At 43.1% G+C, this 22,277-nt stretch overlaps 1 protein-coding gene across 2 annotated transcripts in view; it reads left to right on the plus strand.

Annotated features, from left to right (window-relative positions):
- The window catches only part of PPP4R4 (protein phosphatase 4 regulatory subunit 4), an 80,709-nt gene that overhangs the window by 49,279 nt on the left and 9,153 nt on the right, over positions 1-22,277 (plus strand). For both annotated transcript variants that reach the window (XM_035106785.3, XM_088655343.1), the window contains exons 6-19: positions 228-334; positions 2,210-2,317; positions 5,423-5,544; positions 5,699-5,821; positions 8,363-8,532; positions 9,338-9,457; positions 11,468-11,545; positions 12,987-13,070; positions 13,521-13,703; positions 15,774-15,879; positions 16,698-16,845; positions 19,999-20,143; positions 20,903-20,944; positions 21,035-21,109. In XM_035106785.3, coding sequence (XP_034962676.2) covers positions 228-334; positions 2,210-2,317; positions 5,423-5,544; positions 5,699-5,821; positions 8,363-8,532; positions 9,338-9,457; positions 11,468-11,545; positions 12,987-13,070; positions 13,521-13,703; positions 15,774-15,879; positions 16,698-16,845; positions 19,999-20,143; positions 20,903-20,944; positions 21,035-21,109 — 1,611 coding nt within the window. The remainder of the gene's footprint in view (positions 1-227; positions 335-2,209; positions 2,318-5,422; positions 5,545-5,698; positions 5,822-8,362; positions 8,533-9,337; positions 9,458-11,467; positions 11,546-12,986; positions 13,071-13,520; positions 13,704-15,773; positions 15,880-16,697; positions 16,846-19,998; positions 20,144-20,902; positions 20,945-21,034; positions 21,110-22,277) is intronic.

Consider the following 22,277-nt stretch of genomic DNA (forward strand, 5'->3'; position numbering starts at 1 on the left):
AAGGCCAATAATTTTCTTACATGGAGGTCATTCCTCTGAAGGTGAAAGAGTGTACCCCATATTGCTTCAAGTAGGGTGTGAATGTTGTAACTTGCAAGAATGCTGACTGGGCAGCTGATACTAACATCAGTTTCAATATATGAAGTGGTTCTTGATTATTTTTATTTTTTTGCTTCTGTTTAGCCTGAGATTTGCCATTTGAATTTCTTCTTCTGTTCCCCCCATAGATCCTGAATCCTCTTGTTTCCAAGGCACAGCTTTCCCAAACACTTCAGTCTCGCTTGGTTAGTTGTAAAATCTTGGGGAAATTAGCTAACAAGTTTGAAGCTCATATGTGAGTAGTTTGAAGCTCATATGTGTGTTTTTCAGATGTCCTCATAATTAAAACTTGCAGAAGGGAAACAAATTGACCTGCTTTTGTGTTCTGCATGTATATGTGTAAATGAGAACTTTGTCAATTTATTTCAAACTGTATATGGTGGACTCAATCTACCAATGCTGCTGCGGTGCATCCTTATCCTTTCTCCAAAAGCTCACCAAGGTGGCACAGCATGAGTACTTCTTATGGTAGGTTGTGCCCATAAAAAAGACCACAGTGTTTTCTCACACTTACAGCATGATCCAAAAAGGTGTTCATCTGCACTATTGAATTTTCAAATGAATTGTCCAATTTCATCCTGATTTCCATAATTTTCCTATTGGCTGCCATGTTTTTCTATGGGATCTTTTCCAAACTCCTTACCAAGACTGCTGCCCCATATTAGAAATTGTGGATAAAGCATCCCATTCTGCATGAAGCCAATTTCAGTAACAGCCGGGGTGTTCCTTTTTCATCTGCAAGTGCCACCTTGTTTGTTCCTCTGACAGCCTTGGTATCTCTTTGCTTGTCTTAAAATTTCACAGAATAATAAAAATGTCACAGCAGATGCCCTGAGATTTATTAATGTTGGGTCCAAGTTCACAGTAGTCTTGTTTTAAAGGTGGAAGATCTCACTGCCCAATACTTTTTGCCAGTTTGCTTTCATTTTCTCTGCTAAACTCTATTATAATCCCACATAAAGGTTTATTTTGAAGGCAGGCCCTCAGCAGTGATGGGTACCCTCTAGCAACTGATTATTTATCTTCTGTCAAAGTCAGTGAAGGCCTGCTATTTGTGTGAGGTTCTGCTGCTGAATTCACAGTAACGTTTTACTTTATAGGCAGGTATCACAGCTCTAAATATTTTTGGTGGTATATTCCCGTGTGCTACTCTTGTACTTAGAATGCTCACCAAATATTAGATTTTACCAAAAGTATGCTGATTTTGGAATGCCACATCCTAAACTCATGTGCTTGTGCACCAGATTTTAGGATTAAGCTTCACAGCTGGTGTTCCAAACTCAGTCCCTTTTTTTGTAGCTACACCGATAGGGATGCCTGAGGAGTGCAGTCTTCACGATTTCTGATATGAATTCACCTCCTGGACTAACGTAACATAGATAACTATTGGATTCCACACTTTTCTGATGGTTGTAGCAGTTCTCAGCTTAAAAAATGTTTCAAGATGCACATTTTTTTTGTATTTTGAAAATAATTGACATATTAATATTGACACATGTGACAATGACTCAAACAAGTAATAGACTGAATCGTCCAAAACTATTCAGTTTGGGTGCTGGTTCACATGACATGCTAAGCTGCAGCCTCTCTGCTGCTTCCGCCCCCCGGTCACTCCCTCTTCCTTCCTCCTTGGGGGGGGGGCAGTGGCAGCTGCAGCAGCTATGCCCTCCTCCCCCTTCTTGTCCAGCTCAGGGGCGGGGCACTCATGAACATCCCTTCACTGACCACAAAGAGAAGTGGGTGCCGCTGCCACCCCAGCCCCAGAGGCCTGGCCCTGTGCATGGCTTCCCTTACTGTGGCTCCGGCCTTTTGATGGGGGAGCATGTTGTGGGGGCGCCTTGTTGTGCCTCTCAAAAAATGTGCCTTGGGCCATGGTCCCCCCACCCCCCAAGCTATATCACTGGTCATGCCTATATATTTCTAAAAATAGCAGTATCTCCCTTTCATGTTACTTCATTATGCAAAACTCAAAAAAGCAGAAATGCAGTTTATATATTGTCTGTGATGTGACGATTAAGGTTTTTCTTTCACATTATTCAACTTGGACATGTCAACTAAATGGAGTGGGTTTTTTCCTGTCTATTGATTAATGCAATTCTTGCCTTTTTAGAATTAAAAGAGAAATTCTTCCACTGGTAAAATCACTCTGCCAGGATGTAGAATATGAAGTTCGTTCCTGCATGTGTCGGCAACTGGAGCTTATAGCTCAAGGAATAGGGTGAGCATAATTACTACAGAGTGGAAATGATTTCAGAAGATTAACGACATGAATTGGGGTGGGCAACCTGTGGCCCTCAGCCTAATTCAAAGAAGCCCTTTGCAAATGATCAGCTCAGGAGGAGGAGGAGGAAGGCAGTAGCAGAAAGAACAAGAGAGAAAAGGGGATAGACGTGCCTACTGCTGGCTTCAGTCCTGTTCTCAGTTGACTCCAGCCACTCTTAGAAAAAAGGTGGCCCATGCCTGATCTGCAACAGAAAGTGCTGTGGCCCCTTAGAATATACCAACTTTACTATGACATCTACATAAACACAGGCGAAAACCTACTTCATCAGATATTTAAAATACTGGTACAAAGCAGTATAGAAGAAAAACTAGTATACTACTCCCTACCTACATAGACTCTCTCTCTCCCTGTGTCCAGTGTGAATCGCCTACTGCCCACCCTCTCACCCACTGCCATATCTGTTTGCTTCATTTGCTTCCTAACTCTTACAGCTTGCTACCTTGGTCCTCTTCCTTCAGTTCTGTCTCCCTCCCTCTCAGTTTTGCACACATTCTCAGGGTCTCATCACATATCGCATGCAGCCAAGTGTATCTTGTATTCAGTGGTTCCTTTCCCTTTTCTCCTTTTCATAGTAACAAAAACCAACTTCTGAGGCTCCTAGTTTGGGGAGAGAAGTTGTGGGTGCCCCAAAGTACCACCCTAGTTGTGTTTTGCCCCGTAGGAGAAAATATTCAGGCACCCATATCTTTTGTGCTGCAGGATGAAAAAGCAGCCTGGGACGTGGGTTTCAAAGACAAAAATGGCCCAAAGTAAAGGACTTTTCTTCTGCTGAAGACCACAGCCCCAGAGGCTGCTTTCAGTTAGAAAAGAAAATATTGGACAAATTATGCACGCAGCTATTTGTAATTTGGCCCTTATCTTTCTCTGGCTCTCCCCTTTTTTGTTAAGCATGTTCATGTATTTCTACTTAAAAAAAACACCCTGCCTCTTAACTTTCTGGTCCAATGTTAGGGTGCCTTCTTGGTCCTCCATCTTCTTAACCTGCCTCCTGCATGCTTTTCTACCTCTGACATTTCTTACTTAGCTTCTTGCTCTGTCCCCATCAAGAGATCCACCTCTGCTAGCTGTCCTTGATTCCTTCTCCCTCTCCCACCTCTGTGCCCTCTGCCTCCTCTACCTTGCCCTGCAACAGCTTCCTTCTCTGCTTGTCAAGGGACTTCCTTTCTGCATTTCAAGTCTTTCCTCAAGGTCCAGTTCCACAGCAAAGCTATTCCTGCCCCAGCATAATTTCACCTTATCTGGCTTTATCACTTCCTTGTCACCTTTCGTTACCTTCACTTTTGTCATTCCTGTTTACATCTACTTACAATCAAATCTAATTTCAGTGGAGGAAGCAAACCTACATACACACTCCTTTTTTGTGTGCTCTCTCTGAAAATGAATACCACAACGGACTTCCTGGTTCATTGGAGGCTTCCTACTTTTTCTATGCATTCAGACAATGGGAGAAATGACTGGTTTGGCTTGAAAGAACCTGGGGGTATAACAGATTTTCCTTGGTAAAAAAGTGATTGCTGCCAGGAGGAAAAAATGGAGAAATCCAGGGTTTCAGTGTACCAATGGGGCCAGCCTTGCACCCGCAGCTCTGGTGGTAGTAATGGGTGTGGGTGTGCAGACAATTTGCTCTGCCAGCCTGGAGGTGGTGTAGTAATCATCATGTGATGGCTGCGAGGCCAGTTTAGGATCGGGCGTATCCCAGGCTGCCTCAGCCTCTCCCATGGAATGCTGCATTTGGGGCCTTTCTGCTGGCTACCAGCACTGTGGATCCCACCAGTGGCACTTGTACCTGGCAGGGGGCTAAAAGAGAGCAGCATATGACAACCTTGCAGTGCTGGCCAGTGTTATCCAATCTGTTGGTGTATTGGTTGGGGTGTTTTAAAGTGAAAAACAGTTGAGGGGGTTGTTGAGTGTAGGAGCAGCAGTGGGTGGGAGGAAAGGGGGTGATTAACTTAGCTCCCATGCATGGGCGTACTCAGGATCAAAACTATGGGGGGGCACGCCAGCCACGCCCCCCACCTCCAGCCACCCGATTGGCTGGCTGGCGATGACGTGGCCAGGATCCCCCAGGAGGCGTGGTCAACGTCCACGCCCCCAGAAGGGACGGGGCCGTTTCCAGCCGTTGCCGAGGCGGCACACGGAGCCACCTGCGCTTGCGCTTCTGCCTCGCCCGCTCCTTTACCGGCAGCGGTGACTAAAACAAGGCAGCAGCAGCAAAGCTGCCTCCATCGAAGGAAACCTGGACCTGGACCTGGGCTAACTTTAGCCCCTACTCCTTCAAGTCACAGCGAGCACAGCACAAAGTGCTGCCCCACAATGCTCCACGGCACCTCAGTGCTGTGCTCGCTGTAACTTGAAGGAGTGTGGGCTGAAGTTAGCCCAGGTCCAGGTCCAGGTTTCCCTTGACGGAGGCAGCTTTGCTGCCGTTTCGCTTCAGCCGAGCAGGCCGAGGCGGAGCACAGCTGGCAGCGTCCCTGCCTGTCGTGCCGTGCTCTCCAGCTGCCCGCCGTGCCTGGCCTGCCAGACCATGGCGGCTGGTATAGTTAAGACGGCCCTGCCCGCTGTGGCAAGATCGTGAACCTGACCGAGAAGGTGAACTGCCTTGACAACAGCGCACGCCGTGAGCTGTTTTATACCATTCCCCCTTTTTTGCTTCGGGGGGGGGCAGCTGCCCCCTGCCCCGTGCTGAGTACGCCCATGCTCCCATTCATGGGTGGGGGGAGATGGGGATTCTTGGGGTTGGGTTTTTGTTTCTGGATTAAACAAGCAAATAATTATATCCATGTCAAAGGGCACATTGTTTCTGCTAAAAATGAGAAAAAGGAATGGAAAGGATGGCCATTTGACCTCTGCCTGGTGACTTCTAATAATTTAACAAAACTTAAATACTGCTTGATTGTAATAAAACCTCTGAGCGGTTTACAAGGTACGTTGTATGGGGAAATACAAGCTTGTTCTTGAAGCCCCTGCCTATTTCTGGAGAATCTGTGGATAGTGCAGCAGTTGTCTTTTTTTTACTAAATATTTTGATACTTTTTGTAGGACTGAGCTGACCAAAAATGTAGTGCTTCCTGAACTGGTAGAATTAGCAAGGGATGAAGGCAGCAGTGTACGTCTTGCAGCTTTTGAGACCTTGGTTAATCTGCTGGAAATGTTTGATGCAGGTAAGATCAGAACTGACTTGCTTTGAACCTAGTACTACAGCCATTCCTCTGGTTGCCAGACTATGTTCTTTGTCAATATGCTATTATTCACATTTTTATTAAATATCACAAAAGGATAGTTCTGTTCATCTTTATAATATTTTCTGTTTTTCAGATGATAGAAGTCAAACAGTCCTCCCATTAGTGAAATCCTTCTGTGAAAAATCGTTCAAAGCAGATGAATCTATTCTGGTTTCACTATCTTTCCATTTAGGGAAGCTTTGTAATGGACTATATGGTACGATCAAATGATCCTCATATGATATATATTTTAAGGGGTGCTGGTTTGTATTTATTTGCATTGGAATCTTAATCACTAAAACCCCAAGTAAATGAAATAAATGATTTTAATAACAAAGTAAATATGATCAAGGTGAAAATTGTATATAATTACATTATTTGACTTGCTGTTGCCCCCTCCCTCGACATGTGACATTTATTTGAATTTATAGTCCACATTTGTTTGCATAGCAATAGCATTGGAATCAGATACGGTACATCCTATGAAAATTCATTTAAAACTTCGTTACCTACTAGCAGAAATGGCAGACTTGTCCGTGAACTGTTGATCCTGTTTTCTGAATCCTTTATTTGATGTAACAGTTGAAGAGGAGCAGAAGAGGGAAAGATTTGTTATTATTGTTTGGAGTTAGACTATTTTAAGATCCATTCCTCTTGTGAGTATTCTAGAGATCTCTGAACAGTGTGCAAGTGCCAGAAATTTTAGAACTTTAGGTCTGACCTAAGCTTTTTACACTAAAATGAGTTTTGCCATGGAATGTCATGAAGGGAATTTGAAAAGGGTTCTGTGCTCTTAACAGTCTGGTTCACATAAAGAATTTCCTGATCAGTCAGTGCAGAGGTGTAGCACAGAGTTGAAAGCAGATCAGTGCCACATTATTCTGCCCCTGCCCCTTACCTGCTTCCAGCTATTAATCACAGAATCATAGAATTCCAGAGTTAGACGGAATCTTGACGGTCATCTAGTCCAACCCCTTGCAATTATGATAGCAAAGACTGAAGCAGGGTTCCTACAGAGTTCCAGCAAACACCCTCTTTATAAAGAGGATTGATGTGATGGGAGCATTGATGGAAAAACCTATTCCCTTTCTCTCAGTACAGTAGCTGTAACCACACATTTAAAAGGCGTTAATAATAACAACAGATATAGCATGCATACCTCCAGTTACATTTCACATGAATATTAATTGATCTACATTTGTTATGTATACTGAAGTCATGATAATTATTCAATATACGGTATAATGAATATTCAGTGTGTTAACAATGAATGCCAGCCTGTGGGACGTGTAATATTTTGTCCTTGGATTGTCAGTATTTTCCATATGCATGTGCAAGATAACAATACAAATTGCTTTGCCTCAGTGAGTTCCTCCTCTCAGGATGAGAACTTGGTGTGCCATAGTTCTTCCTGCTTTGGAATGTAAAATCTCTGCTGGCGTGTTAAGTTTCAGAACTGGCCTTAAGGCCTTATAAACCACAGACAATGCCTTAGCTCTAAGGTCTTATCTTAAATGATCAAAAGTCTACTCCCACAATGCCTTCTCCCTGCAAGATCCAGTGCAGGTTAGCACTTATCTGCTTACAACACATTGCAGAAGAGCCCTAAAGCAAGAGCTGCAATAAATACCTCTTTCATATTAAATCCTCAGAGCTGGAGTAAACAATCCCCATGGCTATTGTCTAAAGCAGAGGTTTTCAACCTTTTTGGGTCCAGGGCTCCCTTGACCAACTACATACTTTCTGCAGCACCCCTGTAGGGCCCAGGAGCCCAGTTATGTCACCCCTTGCAGAGCTGGCAGCCCCTTATCCCTTTCCAAACACCCTTCTTTGTGGAGAGTTCCTTCAGCCTCTTCTCTTCTCCCTTCTCCTTGGGAGACCTCTGGGCAGCCACAGCTGCTGCCCCTGGTCTCTGAGCTGCCCCCCCCGCCCCAAAGAGAGGTGGCTCTTCATACTGCCCCACAGGGGCCTGGGAAGCACCCCCTGGCCAGCCCCAGAGGCACCATTTCCTTGGGGCATTTGTAGCCAGGGCTGCTGCAACAAACAGCTGTGCAACCCTTTGGGAGGCAGAGACGCAAGGGGGCATCAGAGGAGGGAGGGAATGAAAGAGGGACAGAGCTCAGTGTTGCCCACGGCACTCCTGACCATCATTCAAGGCACCCCAAGGTGCCACATCACACTGGTTGAAAACCACTGGTCTAAAGAAATATGTGGCTGAAATCACATGCAGTGGTAATGATGCCTAGCTTTGTGTCTAGGGAAATTTCAGATCGCTGTTTGCAGCAGTGCTGGCTTTTGCGAAGAGGAAAGAAAGCCCTGCTGTGTGTGAATAAGCCCTTCTGCATGTTGGGTTGTAGCCCTTGCATTTGTAAATTCTATAATACAGAAATAAGGGTATTGTTCCTATGGATGAATATCTAGTTCCTCCAAATTTTTCGTGCCTTTTAACACAAACATAGGAAGCTTTCCCAGGGGAGTTGTCTCATGAGAATTGACGAGGGCGTTGTACTGTGATTTCTGGAACAAATGGGTTTCTTGCACATTGTGGTGCAAATAAACCTCACAACAACTCTGCGAGCTAGGCAAGGCTGAGAGAGGGCAACTTGCCCAATATCAGCCAATGAGCCTCATGGCAAAGCAGGGATGTGCACCCAAGCATCAACGGTCCTGACTCCAATGAATCCGACTCACTGGACAGACCATTCTTGTGCTGTTATGTGAATGTAAAATAATAAACACATATTGCATTTGTTTGAAGGGATTTTTACACCAGAGCAGCATTTGCGATTTTTGGAATTCTACAAGAAGCTTTGCACACTGGGATTAGAGCAGGAAAATGGACACAGTGACAACCAGGTGCAACTCCAAACCCTAGAACAGGAAAAGAAGTACATCTCAGTGAGGAAGAACTGTGCTTACAATTTACCAGTGAGTGGGCTACTATTTTACTTGAAAATCCATTTATAATATGTGCATAATGTTCCTATAATTCATATACAGTAAATCAGTTTAATAGTAATAATGAAGTCTGGTAAATTTTCTGGTTTTAAAGAGGTGGGATGTCCCCACCTCTAGAATGCTTTCCCCAAACTAGAAAGTGTACTATAAGCAGTGGGTTTTCTTTGGGGAGACACAGGGGTACACATACCCCTAAACATTTTGTGGATCTTTGTACTTTTGTCCATTTACAGTATTTATTTTCCCCAAATTGAACTATAAAATGGTGTTTTTCTTGAGTCAAAATGAGAGTACCTCTAAACATTTTTTAAGAAAAAAAGCACTGACTATAAGGCTAGCAGGGCTGCATCCCTTGCTGTTACACTGGCAGCGGCAGAGGATGGTGAAACAGGCACTACCACTTGCCTGCTCTCTTGGGATCTGCAACAAAATGTTGCAGTATAAAGTGCTTCTGTTCACGTTCCACCCACTCCATTCTATTCCCGCCCCCCATCCTCTGTTTTCTGTTCCCTTTCTCCTAAAGGTCAGCCAGCATTATGTAGCCACAGCATACTGTCCTGCACCCCCAGTTTCTTTGTTTTTTAATATAAAGTTGTTGTTTTAAAAAAAACACCTTGCAAACCTTGGGATTCCACACAGGCCAGTGTGATGCTTCCTTCTTATATTTGGATTGTTCCTTTTGGCTACATAAGGGTAAGCATTTGGAGAAAGAGTCCACTTTGTGGTTATGATATGTTCCTGCCCACATTAAATGTTACATCATTTCTATTCCCAGGCCATGATGGTTTTCGTGGATCCCAAAAATTTCAATTTGGAACTGTACTCAACATTCTTCTGTCTATGTCATGACCCTGAAGTCCTAGTCAGGCACACAATGGCTATTGGCTTCTATGAAGTAAGTCAAGGCATACTCCTCAGATTAATTTCAGCAACTATTCATTGTATACAATCTCATTGGTATGTTCATCTTTAACATATTAGTGTATGCTAACCTCCCTAATTGAAACCAGTGCAACTTATAATTTACTAACTTTGGATTCTTACTGGATTATGGTTGTTTCCTATGACTGCATTGAGGTGTATTTTATGTATAACACTTATAATACAATAGAATATAAATCCATGTATACTTTTTCCATTATGAACAAATAAAGTGCATGAGGCCATGAGCAACTCATTTTCAACACAAATTGTGTTATTAGGACTTTGGATTTTTCCAGTTGTGTATGTGCAAAATATTTCTTGCTAAAGCTAGTTTGAGTTCACAGGAAGTAAAGGACAACAGATTAATAAAGCCAGGCATCCCCAAACTTCGGCCCTCCAGATGTTTTGGACTACAATTCCCATCTTCCCCGACTACTGGTCCTGTTAGCTAGGGATCATGGGAGTTGTTGGCCAGAACATCTGGAGGGCTGCATATATGTCTGTATAACCAATGTTTTATGCATGGTTTTTTATGGTTTTTATTGTCTAAATTATGCCAATAAAGGCTGAATGAAGCTGTTGGCTGTATTCATTCTTCCCCTCCTTCTCCCCCCCTCCATGTACCCCACACCCCTAAATCTGCTCAGGGGGTTATCCCAACCCCTCCAAGCAAATCAGGAGGGGAATGGAGAGAGGCATGTGGGGGAGGTGAGGGAAGGAAAGTTTCTTGCACGATGCTTTAATTGATTTAACCCAGCATAGTGTAAGTTTTAAATCTGAGGGTCTTGCTTTAGAAAATTAATTTGGGCCAAAGGAGAGTTCTATTTCCTTGTCAGCAGACAGAAACAGTACAATGACTGGGGAAAGAGGGAATCAAAACAGAAGGGAATTAGATACAGATGTGAGAGGGGGTGGGAGTGGTGTACTTGGCAATGCTTCTGCATAACTTATGTAGGACTGTAAGACCTGGCATTTTAATTGGCTGTTGCTGTATAATAATTTTATGTACTCATCTGAAGCACTTTTCATATGAATGAAAAATTGCCTATTAGACTTTAAAAATACATACTGTATCTTTGGTGCCTTGTGTTAATTACCACCTTGGATTACACCAGCTGTCCTGTACCATAGTAATCTACATATTTCTGCTACTGGATATGTTTTAAATATATAGTATTCTGCAGATGACTACAGATCCCTCTTTCTGTTCTGATAGTAAATAATCATAGCTCTTAACAAGTATGTTTCATCCAGAGAGCCAGATAATTTTCTATTGCTTTGACATCCTCATAAGAAAAAGTTATAGGTGATCAACCAATCCATTTTATAGAATCTATCAAATGATGACAATTCATTAATATATACTTTTTATTTTTAAAGTTTCCATTATATTGCCTAACCAAGAAGCTACTTGTGATTCAGTCCAGTCAGTGTCACCATTCCATGGACCTGTATGGGATGGTGGAAATATATGGGGTGGTTTTCAACTATATTTTACTCAAAGTAAATGTACAGTACTCATTAATTTCAGTGGGTCAACTCTGAGTAAAACCTAGCTGAATGCAACCTATGGTTTCGGTTGGGAATGAGGAAAAAGTGAGAAAACTGTGTTTAGTATAGTAGTATATGTGACCAACTAGATCAGCTATATTATTTTAAGTTAATAAGGAATTACATGGCAGAAGGCTAAAATATTTGGCTGTGTAAAAATATTGGATATTTGAAATGTAAAAAGAAGCAAAATGTCATGTCAGTACCCCAGGGCACAATTTGAAAGTGTGCTGTTTGTGCTACTTTGTGATGCCACACTGCTTAATAGTGAGAAAAGGACATGACCTCAACTCTCTTAAGTATGATTGTTGGTATTAGAGATCTAGTCTATATCCTTGTTTCCTTTTGGCTATTCAGACCTTGTTGAAAAATAAATATGACCAGATTAAGAAGGCTAATGTCCCTGTTTTGTCGGTTCTGTATTTTTCAGGTTGCTAAGCTTTTAAATACTGATGTGTATGTAATACATAAAGAACTGGTAGCCCTATTACAGGATGAGTCATTAGAGGTAATAATAACCTACCTTATTTGTTGCTTACGTTAAGATCATTTACAATTATCCTAAATGACACTATAACAACACTAAGTAAGAAAGGCTTGGTGGGATGAATCATTTCTGTTTGTTGCATGGTCTAGTCATAAAGAACATGATAAGTGTTTAGTAAAGATTTATTTGAAAGTGATGACTGAACTCTTTTCACTTAAGCCCATATGTCATCTTCCCAAGAGAGGTTTAAAAAATGTGGAGCCAAATGAACTAACGTACAGTAAACACAGAAGTGCCATTCAAACAGTACTGATTCGCAGATTAACATTAAACCAGAGTAGGGTCAATCTTGGATTAACTATCCTTCAATACCTTTGTAGAATACTTGGGTTTGATCAAGTCATCACTTATCATAAATGGTGGCACAAAGCAGTGAGAGACTACTGATATTTTATAGGCTAGGTTAAAAATCATATTCAGGAATCATCAGTAAGAATTCTCTACTTAACACTAATAACAACTCATTTTGCAATGAAGTGTTTAGTTGTGTCACAAAATTTATGTTGGTAAATCAAAATGTATGAAGTCAGGCTGTAGAATATACTCTATTTTTCCATGTATAAGACCAGGTTTCCCCCCCTAAAAAATAATGTCAAAGATTTGGGGGTGTCTTATACATGGATACATCTCCCTCCATTTTCTTAAACCAGAGTCCCCCCCAAAAAGAAGAAGAAAGAAAATGAGCAGAAGAAGAAGAAAATGAGCAGATTGAAGCATGTTCAAATGAGAAAAGAATTGTTTGATAGATATGTTGATGGTTTCTTGGTATTTTAATACATGTTGGAAATAAGAGGAATTGTGGAATTGGAGGGGGTTTAGGCCTCTGTCTAACCAATGTTTGATGCAAGAAATTAAGAGATAGATAGCTGTCTAGCCTCTGCTTGAAGACCCCCAGGGAGGGTCTGCTTACTGCTTTCCTAGGTAATTGGTTGCATTGTAAAACTGTTATTTTGGTTAAGAAGTTTTTCTTAATGTTCAGCCAACTTAATCATCTTGTGACTTAAGCACATTAGACCTGGTTCTGCAACAGTGAACAAGATTTTGCTCTCTTCCATGTGACAGCCTTTCAGATATTTGCTCTGGGAGACAAAAGATGTTTTAGCACCATACGAACATACCGTTGCTGACTGAATAGGCATCTCTGTTGATGTTTACAGCCTTCATCTGTGCCACAGCCAACTAACTGTCCAGTCAGTGACTGTAGACTTGTATAGTGTCTTACCTTCACCACTGCCTCCTGGCTCCTACAGATAAGGGTGGGGATTTTCCTTTCCCCTTCAATTCCCCACACAGCAGCAGCTGTAGTCCTGTGGAGAAGACTAAAATGAAAACTAGAGAGATGTAACGTTAATGATATGTCTTAGTCACATAAATGTCAGCGACTCATCTTTTCTTTAACTAGGTGTTAGATGCATTAATAGGCTACCTTCCTGAAATTCTTGAACTATTGTCTACTGGAGGAGAAAACATTGGAACAGAGAGCAAGGTAAGGTGGCAGAATCCTGTTTTGAGCATTGGAAGTGTTTCCCAATTGCCTCTTTGGGGCAACTAACTACCACCTTGTAGCACAAAGCAACCAAGATTACTCCTTCTGCTGCTTGGTAGACATGGCCCAAGTATCAAACTCACACCAACTAAGCTATTTATGGAGTTGACATTGAGGATTTGGTTGGGACCCAACGAGCCCATGTGCATATGCAGAGCACTTGTGTGTACACTGGGTGGGAGTCCCGGTCCTCCTTTTCAGCTGTAGCCCCCTGCTCTGTTGCTCTAGGAAGAATTCAATTGGGGGTGGGGGAGAACCACAGTGAATGTCAAGAAGACCACATATGGCAGAGTAAGTAGAATTTGTGTGCATTTGAAAGATGGCAGTTTGTTGTTCAGTGATATAATTTGCATTTCTTCTCCCGTCCCCTGGATCCTTGCCATTCTTTAGTTGTTGAATTTCCCAGAGTTGATCCCAGCGCTAACAAGAGCGGAGCAGAGAGCAGCAACCTCTTTGAAATGGAGGACTCATGAGAAGCTACTACAAAAATATGCCTGCTTGCCTCATGTCATCTCAAGTGATCAAATTTATTATCGTTTTTTGCATAGAATGTTGAGCATCATTATGACAAATGTGAGTTCCCTGTGACCTCTCTCTCTCTTTATTTATTTTACTTATTTGTACTTCCTTCTGAAATATTATAGGAGGCATGGGCATAGCCGGGGGGGCAGTTGCCCCCCTAAATGAAGTAAAAAACCAAAAATACTTAACAAAAAGTAGAAATAATCAGAATATTTGAAATTGAAATGATCTTTGAGGTCACCTAGGTGATGTTGTGGCACATTCTAGCGATACAACTGGCTTCAGAAATGGGAAGGGCAAAAGCAAGCTTAGATAGCAGCCCTGCTCAGCGAGGGCTGATATATAATTTGATGGCATTACTCCAAAAAGAAGTGGTGTTATGAGCCATCAAACCTCAGAAATACACGTTTTCCAAAAGGTTTCTGCAATTTTGGCCACTAGTGTGGTAAGGGGTGGGATGAGCAGAGATTAAATCCTGCTCAGTTTGCCTTCACACCACTGCTGGGAATGGGTGTGCAGCCAATGCAGAATGTAACAATGCCCAAGCACCGTTAGATGTGTCAGGAGTGATGTCAGTGGGTGGGCGTGGTTTGGGGAAAATGGCCTTGCAGACAAACTTGGCAAGTTGATTCCACCCTGCTGGCACTATCTGCCAGAGCTTCAGGTGCAGTGGTGGATCTTTCACTCTCCTGCTCTGAGCAGGGATGCTATCTAATCTGAAGTAAACCCCACTGAGTTCAAGGGGTCTTATCCCCAGGTAATTGGATGTAGAATTTCAACCTTAAACAGTAAACGACACAGCAGTATGAAATGCCAGATGGTGGAAAAACATTTGTTAGCAGTGTGAAGCATGATAACTTTATTTTGTTTTATTTTAATGTGCTTCATTACTATTAAGTGTATTTTGTCACTGAAGTATTCAGCAGGTAGCATAACTTCTGAAAATTAAAAGTAAAGTGGAATGTGGTCAAAACTCTACTACTTGTGCTGAAACAGCAAAAAGAGAAAGAGCTCTATTTAAAGCTTCCCAGAGGTGTCTTACCCATAGAGGCTAGTGGCACGGGGCGCCAGGGCGCCAAGTTCTGGAGGGCGCAAGGGAAGAGGCGGAGGCTGGACGTTGCACCTCCCAGCATCAGCTCGCTGCCCTCGCCCGCCTCTGCCATGCTGTGCCGAAGCAGCGCCGCGCCCAGAGCCGTGGCCACTGAGTCAGCTGAGTCGGTCAGCTGAGTCGGGAGGCGCAGCATCCAGCCTCCACCTCTTCCCTGCCGGAGGAGCCGCCCTCCAGCCGCTGCCCGCCTTCTCCAGCCCCACTGGCAGTGCCGTCTTCCTTAAAAAAATGTGGACAACTCTGGAAAAGGGGGGGGCGCCTCTGGAGGGAGCTTTGCACCATGGCGCTGGTTATGCTTAAGACGGCCCTCCCAGAGGATTTCCACCTCTATTCTAAATCCACTCATTTGGAACGCCAGCTTCTTGTATGTTTTGGATGAAGGCCTCAAAGGCATCTGTCTTAATCTACTGATTGCTGCAAGGTTAGTGGTTCAGAAGCATAACTCCAAAGCCTACTCCATTCATTTCAGTGGATTGGGCAGATTGTCTTCTGCATTTAAAGAGAAGTGTTTCCCTCCCCCCATTTCCTGACTCATGTGCTCATGAGTGAAATAAAAACTTGCACTGACTTCACACATTTCCCTGCTCCCCTCCCTGCCCGATCATTTCCCTGTAGGAATAATGTCACATTATGAATGTTCTTAGCATATGTTATTTATTGCAAAAATAAGCAAAATAAAATAAGCTGTAAAACGCAATATATTCAGTAAGAAACCAATCAATTGGGAATGATTTTGAGAATTTACTACCCGCTATCACACAAACATTTGAAATTGCTTCATTTTTGAGATTCAAGTTTTAAGGATTAGGCTTTGGGGAGTAGTGGCAAATTCAATTTAAGTGCATTTCAGATTTCCTAAGTACCAATTCTTCAGTTGCTTTCTACTTTCTCCCTTCACCCCCCTTCCATACCATTAGCCATTAATTATCCTGAATGCTCTTCAATCAACAATGTGACTATCTGAATACTTACAGAGACTGTAGGATTAAATGTATTTCCTTTCTTTCTTGAAGAATGTTTTACCTGTCCAAAAAGCAGCTGCTCGAACCCTGTGTGTATATTTACGTTACAATCGCAAACAAGAACAGAGGCATGAAGTCATCCAGAAACTGATTGAGCGTAAGTCCTGATTTTCTCTTTGTTTTGAGGACAGCAGTGTAATTTGGAAAAAGGGATGGCAACTATATGTAGAGTTGTACAAGAGGGGAAGGTTCCCATCTTTACAGTGCAGCAAACAATTTTACAATCTTAAGGTCCCAGGTTCAGTCATATCTTCAGTTAAAGCAGGGATGAAGAACCTGTGGCCCTAGACATGGTTGTACAGCTTCTGCCATCCCTCATCAGTGACCCACGCGGTTTGGGACTGTGAGAAGCTGAGTCTAATAAGCTCTGGAGGGCTTTAGGTTCCCCATCTCTTAGCTAAAGGTGTGAGAGAGCCAGTGTGGCATAATGGTCAGAGTGTTGGACTGGGACCTGACAGAGCAGGGTTTGAATCCCCATTCAGCCATGAAGCTCCCTGGGTGACCTTAGGCCAGTCACCATATCTTAGCCTAACCTACCTTATTAGAGGGTTGCTATAAGGATGACTCTTGAGAGTCCCATGGACTGCAAGAAGATCAAACCTAATGCTAAACCCTGGTGGAGTTCATGCTAGAGAACAGGAAGAAAGGGGAGAGAGCCCACGGTCATCTCTTGATCTTTCAGATTTATTTAAAAGATTAACAGTGTTGTGTCTTGAGTCTTGACAGGACTTATGACTAATCTTTTCACATTATTGAAAATGACATAAAACATTTTTCAGGATCAGTTTGTATTGAGCTCATCCCATTAAATTAACTTTGAGATTATATATTGCATTTCTATGCATTTCTTGTGCAATAAAATAAAATGAAAATCTACATATGGTGATTGTCAGTTTCTTTTAATATTTTTTTCAGAGTTGGGCCAAGGAAAAAGCTACTGGAACAGATTGCGTTTTTTAGATACCTGTGAATTCATCATAGAACTCTTTTCCAAATCATTTTTCTGTGAATATTTCTTTCTCCCAGTGCTTGAGCTTACACATGATCCAGTTGCAAACGTGAGGTACTGCACAAGTTGTGTTAAAAAAAATCTTTGTGGCTTGTTCAAGATGTTTTATATCGATGTTATATAGAGTGGGTTGGCAGTTTGTTTGGGAAGCCTTGCATTCAATTCTTGAGTATTGTGGCAAGAATTCACCTCTACACCACCTTGTTTGTTACCCAATATTATCTCAGTATTAATGCTGCAATATCTTGTACTGTTGTGTAACAGTGGCATGGCTTTCCTCAGAAGAGGCTATCTATTCTGAGTGCAATCCTTAGTCTTTTGAAGTCTGAAGCTAATATTTCTCCTGATTTAAGCAGGTTTGATATTGGCTGTTTGGCAAATTGTGTATTAAGTAGCACAGAAATTAAAATATATAATAGGCATGATGTTGCCCAGAGGCATATGGAGGAGAGAAGGAAATATAAGAGGAGAGAGGTGTGAAAAATGTTTACAAGGAAGAAGCTGAAGTGGTTTTCTATGTACCCTTCCAGATAATATAAAAAGGATGAGCAAATAACTTTTTGAAGTTGAAAGGGATTCTATAATAGACAACTTCAGACACAAAAAAGCAGATGGAGATGAGGGCCACACTCCAGCAAGTCCCTAATGGGTGTGTAGCAGAGCTTGTCATGATTATTGTGTATTCGTTATACCGTATTAAATATATTTCTAACCCACCCTTCATCATAAGATCTCAGGGCTGGGTACAGTAAAAATTGCAACCCCCCCCCCCGCAATATGTAAAACACTATAACAGTCAAACAAAGAACAAGTATAACTTAGAGTGCAGTACAAACTTTAAAATTACAAAAACCATGAGACTGCTGCAAATGCCCTGGGAAACAAATGAATCTTTCTCTGGCAGTAAAAATGTCAGTTTTTTCCAGGAGAATGACATTCCATATGTTTCCAGGAGAATGACATTCCATAGATGGAGTGTCACCGCAGAGAAGACACTTTTATGTCTCATTGCATGATGTACGTGTCTCAATGGTAGAACGTCAAGAGGGGCCTCCTCTCCTGATCTTGGCTCATGGGCAGACAGATACAGGGAGAGGGGTCCCTCCAGCTCTTTGGACCCCAAGTCTTTTAGGGCTTTATAGGTTACCAGCACCTCAAACTCACCCCAGAAGCATGTAGATAGCCAATGTAAATCTTCTAGAATCAGCATCACATGATTCCAACTAACTGAACTGAACTAATACTATGGCAGCTGAATTCCCCAGCAGTTGAAGCCTCTATGTCATCTTAAAGTACCGTGTTTCTCATATTTTAAGTCATCCCTACAAAATAAGCCATGGCAGGATTTTCCTGAGTTGAAGAAATATAAGACATACCCCAAAAATAAGCCGTAGTGGTGGGAGCAGGTCTGGATGGCGCCATGGAAGAGGAAGATGCCTGTCAGCGTCCGGAACCGGCTGCTGCTGCCCCTCCACAATGTCCAGCAGCATGCACCGCGCCAAGCGCTTACCCGGCGGCGGGACTGGCAAGAGCCGCAGTGCGTGCTGCTCCGAGCCCCGACCCGGCGGCGAGACCCGGCAAGAGCCGCAGCGCGCGCCGCGTGGAGCCCCGACCCGGCGGGACCCAGCAGCGTGCCCTGCTGAAGCGCCGACAACGCGCGCAGCAGCAGCCAGTTCCGGGCACCGAGCCACAACAGGAAGAGGAGGGACGAAGCGGGACGCAGCTACAACGACAAAAAACACCCGGCCGAGCCTTCATTGGCCGCCGCGGCTGCCACTCGCTGGTCCCTCCTCTTCCTGTCGCGCGCGCTGCAGGTCCCGCCGGTCCCGCCGCTGGGTTGGCGCTGGCGCTGCTCCAAGCCCCAACCCGGCGGCGGGACGCAGCAAGAGCCGCAGCGCGCGCTGCTCCGAGCTGGGATCCGGCAAGAGCCTCAGCGCGCGCCGCGTGAAGCCCCGACCCGGCGGGACCCAGCAGCGTGCCCTGCTGAAGCGCCGACAACGCGCCCAGCAGCGCAGCAGCAGCCAGTTCCGGGCGCCGGACAGGGGAGGTACCATACTGTAATTTTTTAAAAAAATAATAAGACACCCCCGAAAATAAGCCATAGGCTTATTTTCTTGAGAAAAAAAGATTATAAGACATGACTTATAATATGAGAAACACGGTACATTGAAGTAGTCCAAACAGGAAGTTATTCGAGCATGGATTATTGTGGTCAAGCTCTTTCTACCCAGAAATGGCTGTGGCTGGTGAACCAGCTGGTTTGTTTGACTTGTGGACACATCTACACAAATTCACATACATAAAGGATCGCATATGTTTTAAGAGTGGTTGCTTTGAAGGGAGCTTCTGCCCAAAGTGGCATGTCCCATTGCTCCGAAATGTTCAGCAGATTGTTACTACATCACCTTATTTTAGCAGAGATCACAGTTTTTTTTACTGGTTCCTTACTATTACTTTATTGCCCTACACTGTACACGAAAGGATAATTAAAAAGCAGGTCAGCAGAAATTGGTTGCTATTAAGTGATGGAACAATATAACTCTCTAACAGCTCATAACATTTATTGTTTAGCATTCCTGTAGTGTACAGTGTCTATTGTACTGTTGAGAGGACACATAAATAGCATGGTCCTTGCCTCAGAGGCCTAAAACCTTATATTAGGTAGACAGGACCAAGCTACAGAAAAGGACAGTACTTTCTGCTCCTTTGCAATCGAGAACTCAGGAATCATTTGACCTAGAAAAGGGAGAGCGTTTGAAGTGACAGGGCAGAAGGTCAAGGGCATGGGTCAAGGTGGATGTACACTTTTAAAAAGAGTAAACAAAACAAAATATATAGGATAGAGCAGCCTTTCTCAGCCTTGAGTCCCCAGATGTTGTTGGACTATAACTCCCATCATCTCTGACCACTGGACCTGGTAGCTAGAAATGATGGGAGTTGTAGTCCAGCAACATCTGGGAGACCTAAGTTTGAGAGGCTGGGATAGTATGTTGTGCACCATACTATTTTTCACCAAGCCGCTATCAGTCTCCATGGACAATTTTGAGCTAGATGGATCAAAGATATCTTGGTATAAGGCAGCTTCCTGTCTTCCTATGTACATAAACCAAGGGATACTAATAAAGGAGAGATACACTGTTTGTTTTTCTTAACCTATTGCCAGATCTTTACTTTCCTCCTATATAAATATTGCTTTTCCCTCTGTAGAATGAAGCTTTGTTATTTATTGCCAAAAGTGAAGTCTACTCTCAAGGTTCCCACAGATAAACATTTACTGCAGCAGCTAGAACTGTGTGTAAGAAAACTTCTGTGTGAGGAGAAAGACAAAGATGTTCTGAGCATTGTTAAAAAAGTATGTGGGGTGGTTTCTTCTTTTACTCATCCAGTATTTTTTTCATGTTGCAAGTACATTTTAGTAATTTCCTGGGGTTGTATGAAATGCTAGTCACACACAGAGTAAACCCACTGGGTTGTGCTTAACTAAGTCCTACTTAGAGTAGACCCATTGAAATTAATAGGCCTTAGTCATGACCATTAACTTCATTAAAATTGTGTTTACTGTATATAGTATAGTGGGAAGAATTCTGAATATGTTTTACTTATTTGCAAAAGTGTGAACTGTGATTTAGTGCCTGTATCTAGAGCTGAGACAGTAAAAGACAGTAAATTTCACAATTGTTAGAAATTATTTTCAGTTGTGTTCATCTAGATTTCAATAGATCAGAGAATGCTGATGATGACAGAATACTATAATGTAATATAGTAAGGCTTCCTTACTATAATGTCTTACTGTTCTACTCTAACAATGCAAAATGTCTGCACATGAAAAACTTTAGTGAGACTCTAACCCAGGCACCCCCAAACTGCGGCCCTCCAGATGTTTTGGCCTACAACTCCCATGATCCCTAGCTAACAGGACCAGTTGTCCTGCTCTAACCCATGTTGCTAGTTAGTTCCTTTTCTATTTTTCAATACCTTTACTCACATTTATGTGAAAATCTCTGTGGAAAATCCCACAAATATTTCAAGATTCCTGTTAGGAGATCAAACTGGCTTTTTAAAAAACAAAACATTAAAACAACCTAAAATAATAATTAAACTTTTTAAATAGATGGTGCTGGAACTGGACAGAATGGAAACCTCTTTGGATGCTGTAAGTATCTTCTAAGATGATAACCTGAAATAACAAGCTGGAACGATTGGCATGATCACTGATGGCTTGTTTGTTTCAACCTTCAAACAGTTTCAGAAGAGGTTTTATGAAAATGATCTGTTGGACCAGCAAAAAGAAAGAGAGGAGCACCTACTTTTGGAAATGGTATGTTTACGATAGACATTAAGCTGAGTATCATGTAGACTTTCCAGTGGTTCCAGAGTGAAGATTTAAAACAATTCCCTGATAAAGCAGGGCCAGAGAACAATCAATCCTAAACATTCTCCATATATGTAACTCAAGACATACTATGTCACAGTGCTTATTTGTCTGAGAGGAGGTCCTGGTACAGGAAGAAATGGACAGAGCCTTTAGCAGCTGCAGTCCACATATATAGATTTCAAATTACTGGCAGGAGAAAATGCCCTGTAAAACTACAGCAAGTTTGTGATTCTTTTAGCAGTAATAATAATATTTATATAGTGTAACCTAACATTATCTCAATAACCCATACAGCAATTCTGCAAGGTAGACAGAAGCAGCTTGCTGGGTTAGGCAGGGTCCCTGTTGCTTACCAGGAGGGCAAAGTGGTGGGGAGGTCAGGGTGTTGCAGACACACTGACGGAGCCAATCTGCCACTCCTAATACAGTCATACCTCGGTTTGTGACCGCAATCCGTTCCACGGAGGCGGTCGCTCCCCGAATCGGCCGCTCCCCGATGCACGGATGCTCCCCGAATCGGTCGCTCCCCAATGCACGCTTCTGCGCATGTGCACAGTGCCGCGGAACCCGGATGTAAACACTTCCCGGTCCGCGGTGGTCGGAAACCAAAGTGGTCGCAAACGAAGGCGGTTGCAAACCGAGGTTTGACTGTAGTGTGTTTGCAGTGTGCCACCCTTTCTGCTGCCTTGCCCCTTTGCCTCTGTCTCCTGGTAAGCAACAGTGGCCCACCTGCCAGAAAGCTAGTGTGGCAGCTCCATCCTTCCCGGCAAGCAGCTTTTGATGGTAGGCTGGCACTGTGATGCAAATAAAGGAATAGTGCCCTAGGGTATCAGAGTTCATAGTCAGTTCTAGCAGAAGAGCTTTCGCTGCGTGAAATGGAGCCCAAATGGCACACCCTACTGAGGACGACACTTTGCTGCACTATTCGAACACCCTCGTTTATCCTCCCTGTGGACAGTGGTGAGGTTGCTTCACCCGGCTGCATGGCAGATCTGTCCCTGTTCATGACCGAGGCAATATTTTAACTGGGAACATCTTGACTCCCAGGTTATATTATTAGTCTCTGTGCTAAAACCGTTTTCTTGCAGCAGTCGCAAACATTTCACCATAT

Source organism: Zootoca vivipara, chromosome 1 (genome assembly GCF_965207765.1).
Source record: "Zootoca vivipara chromosome 1, rZooViv2.hap1.1, whole genome shotgun sequence".
NCBI lineage: Eukaryota > Metazoa > Chordata > Lepidosauria > Squamata > Lacertidae > Zootoca > Zootoca vivipara.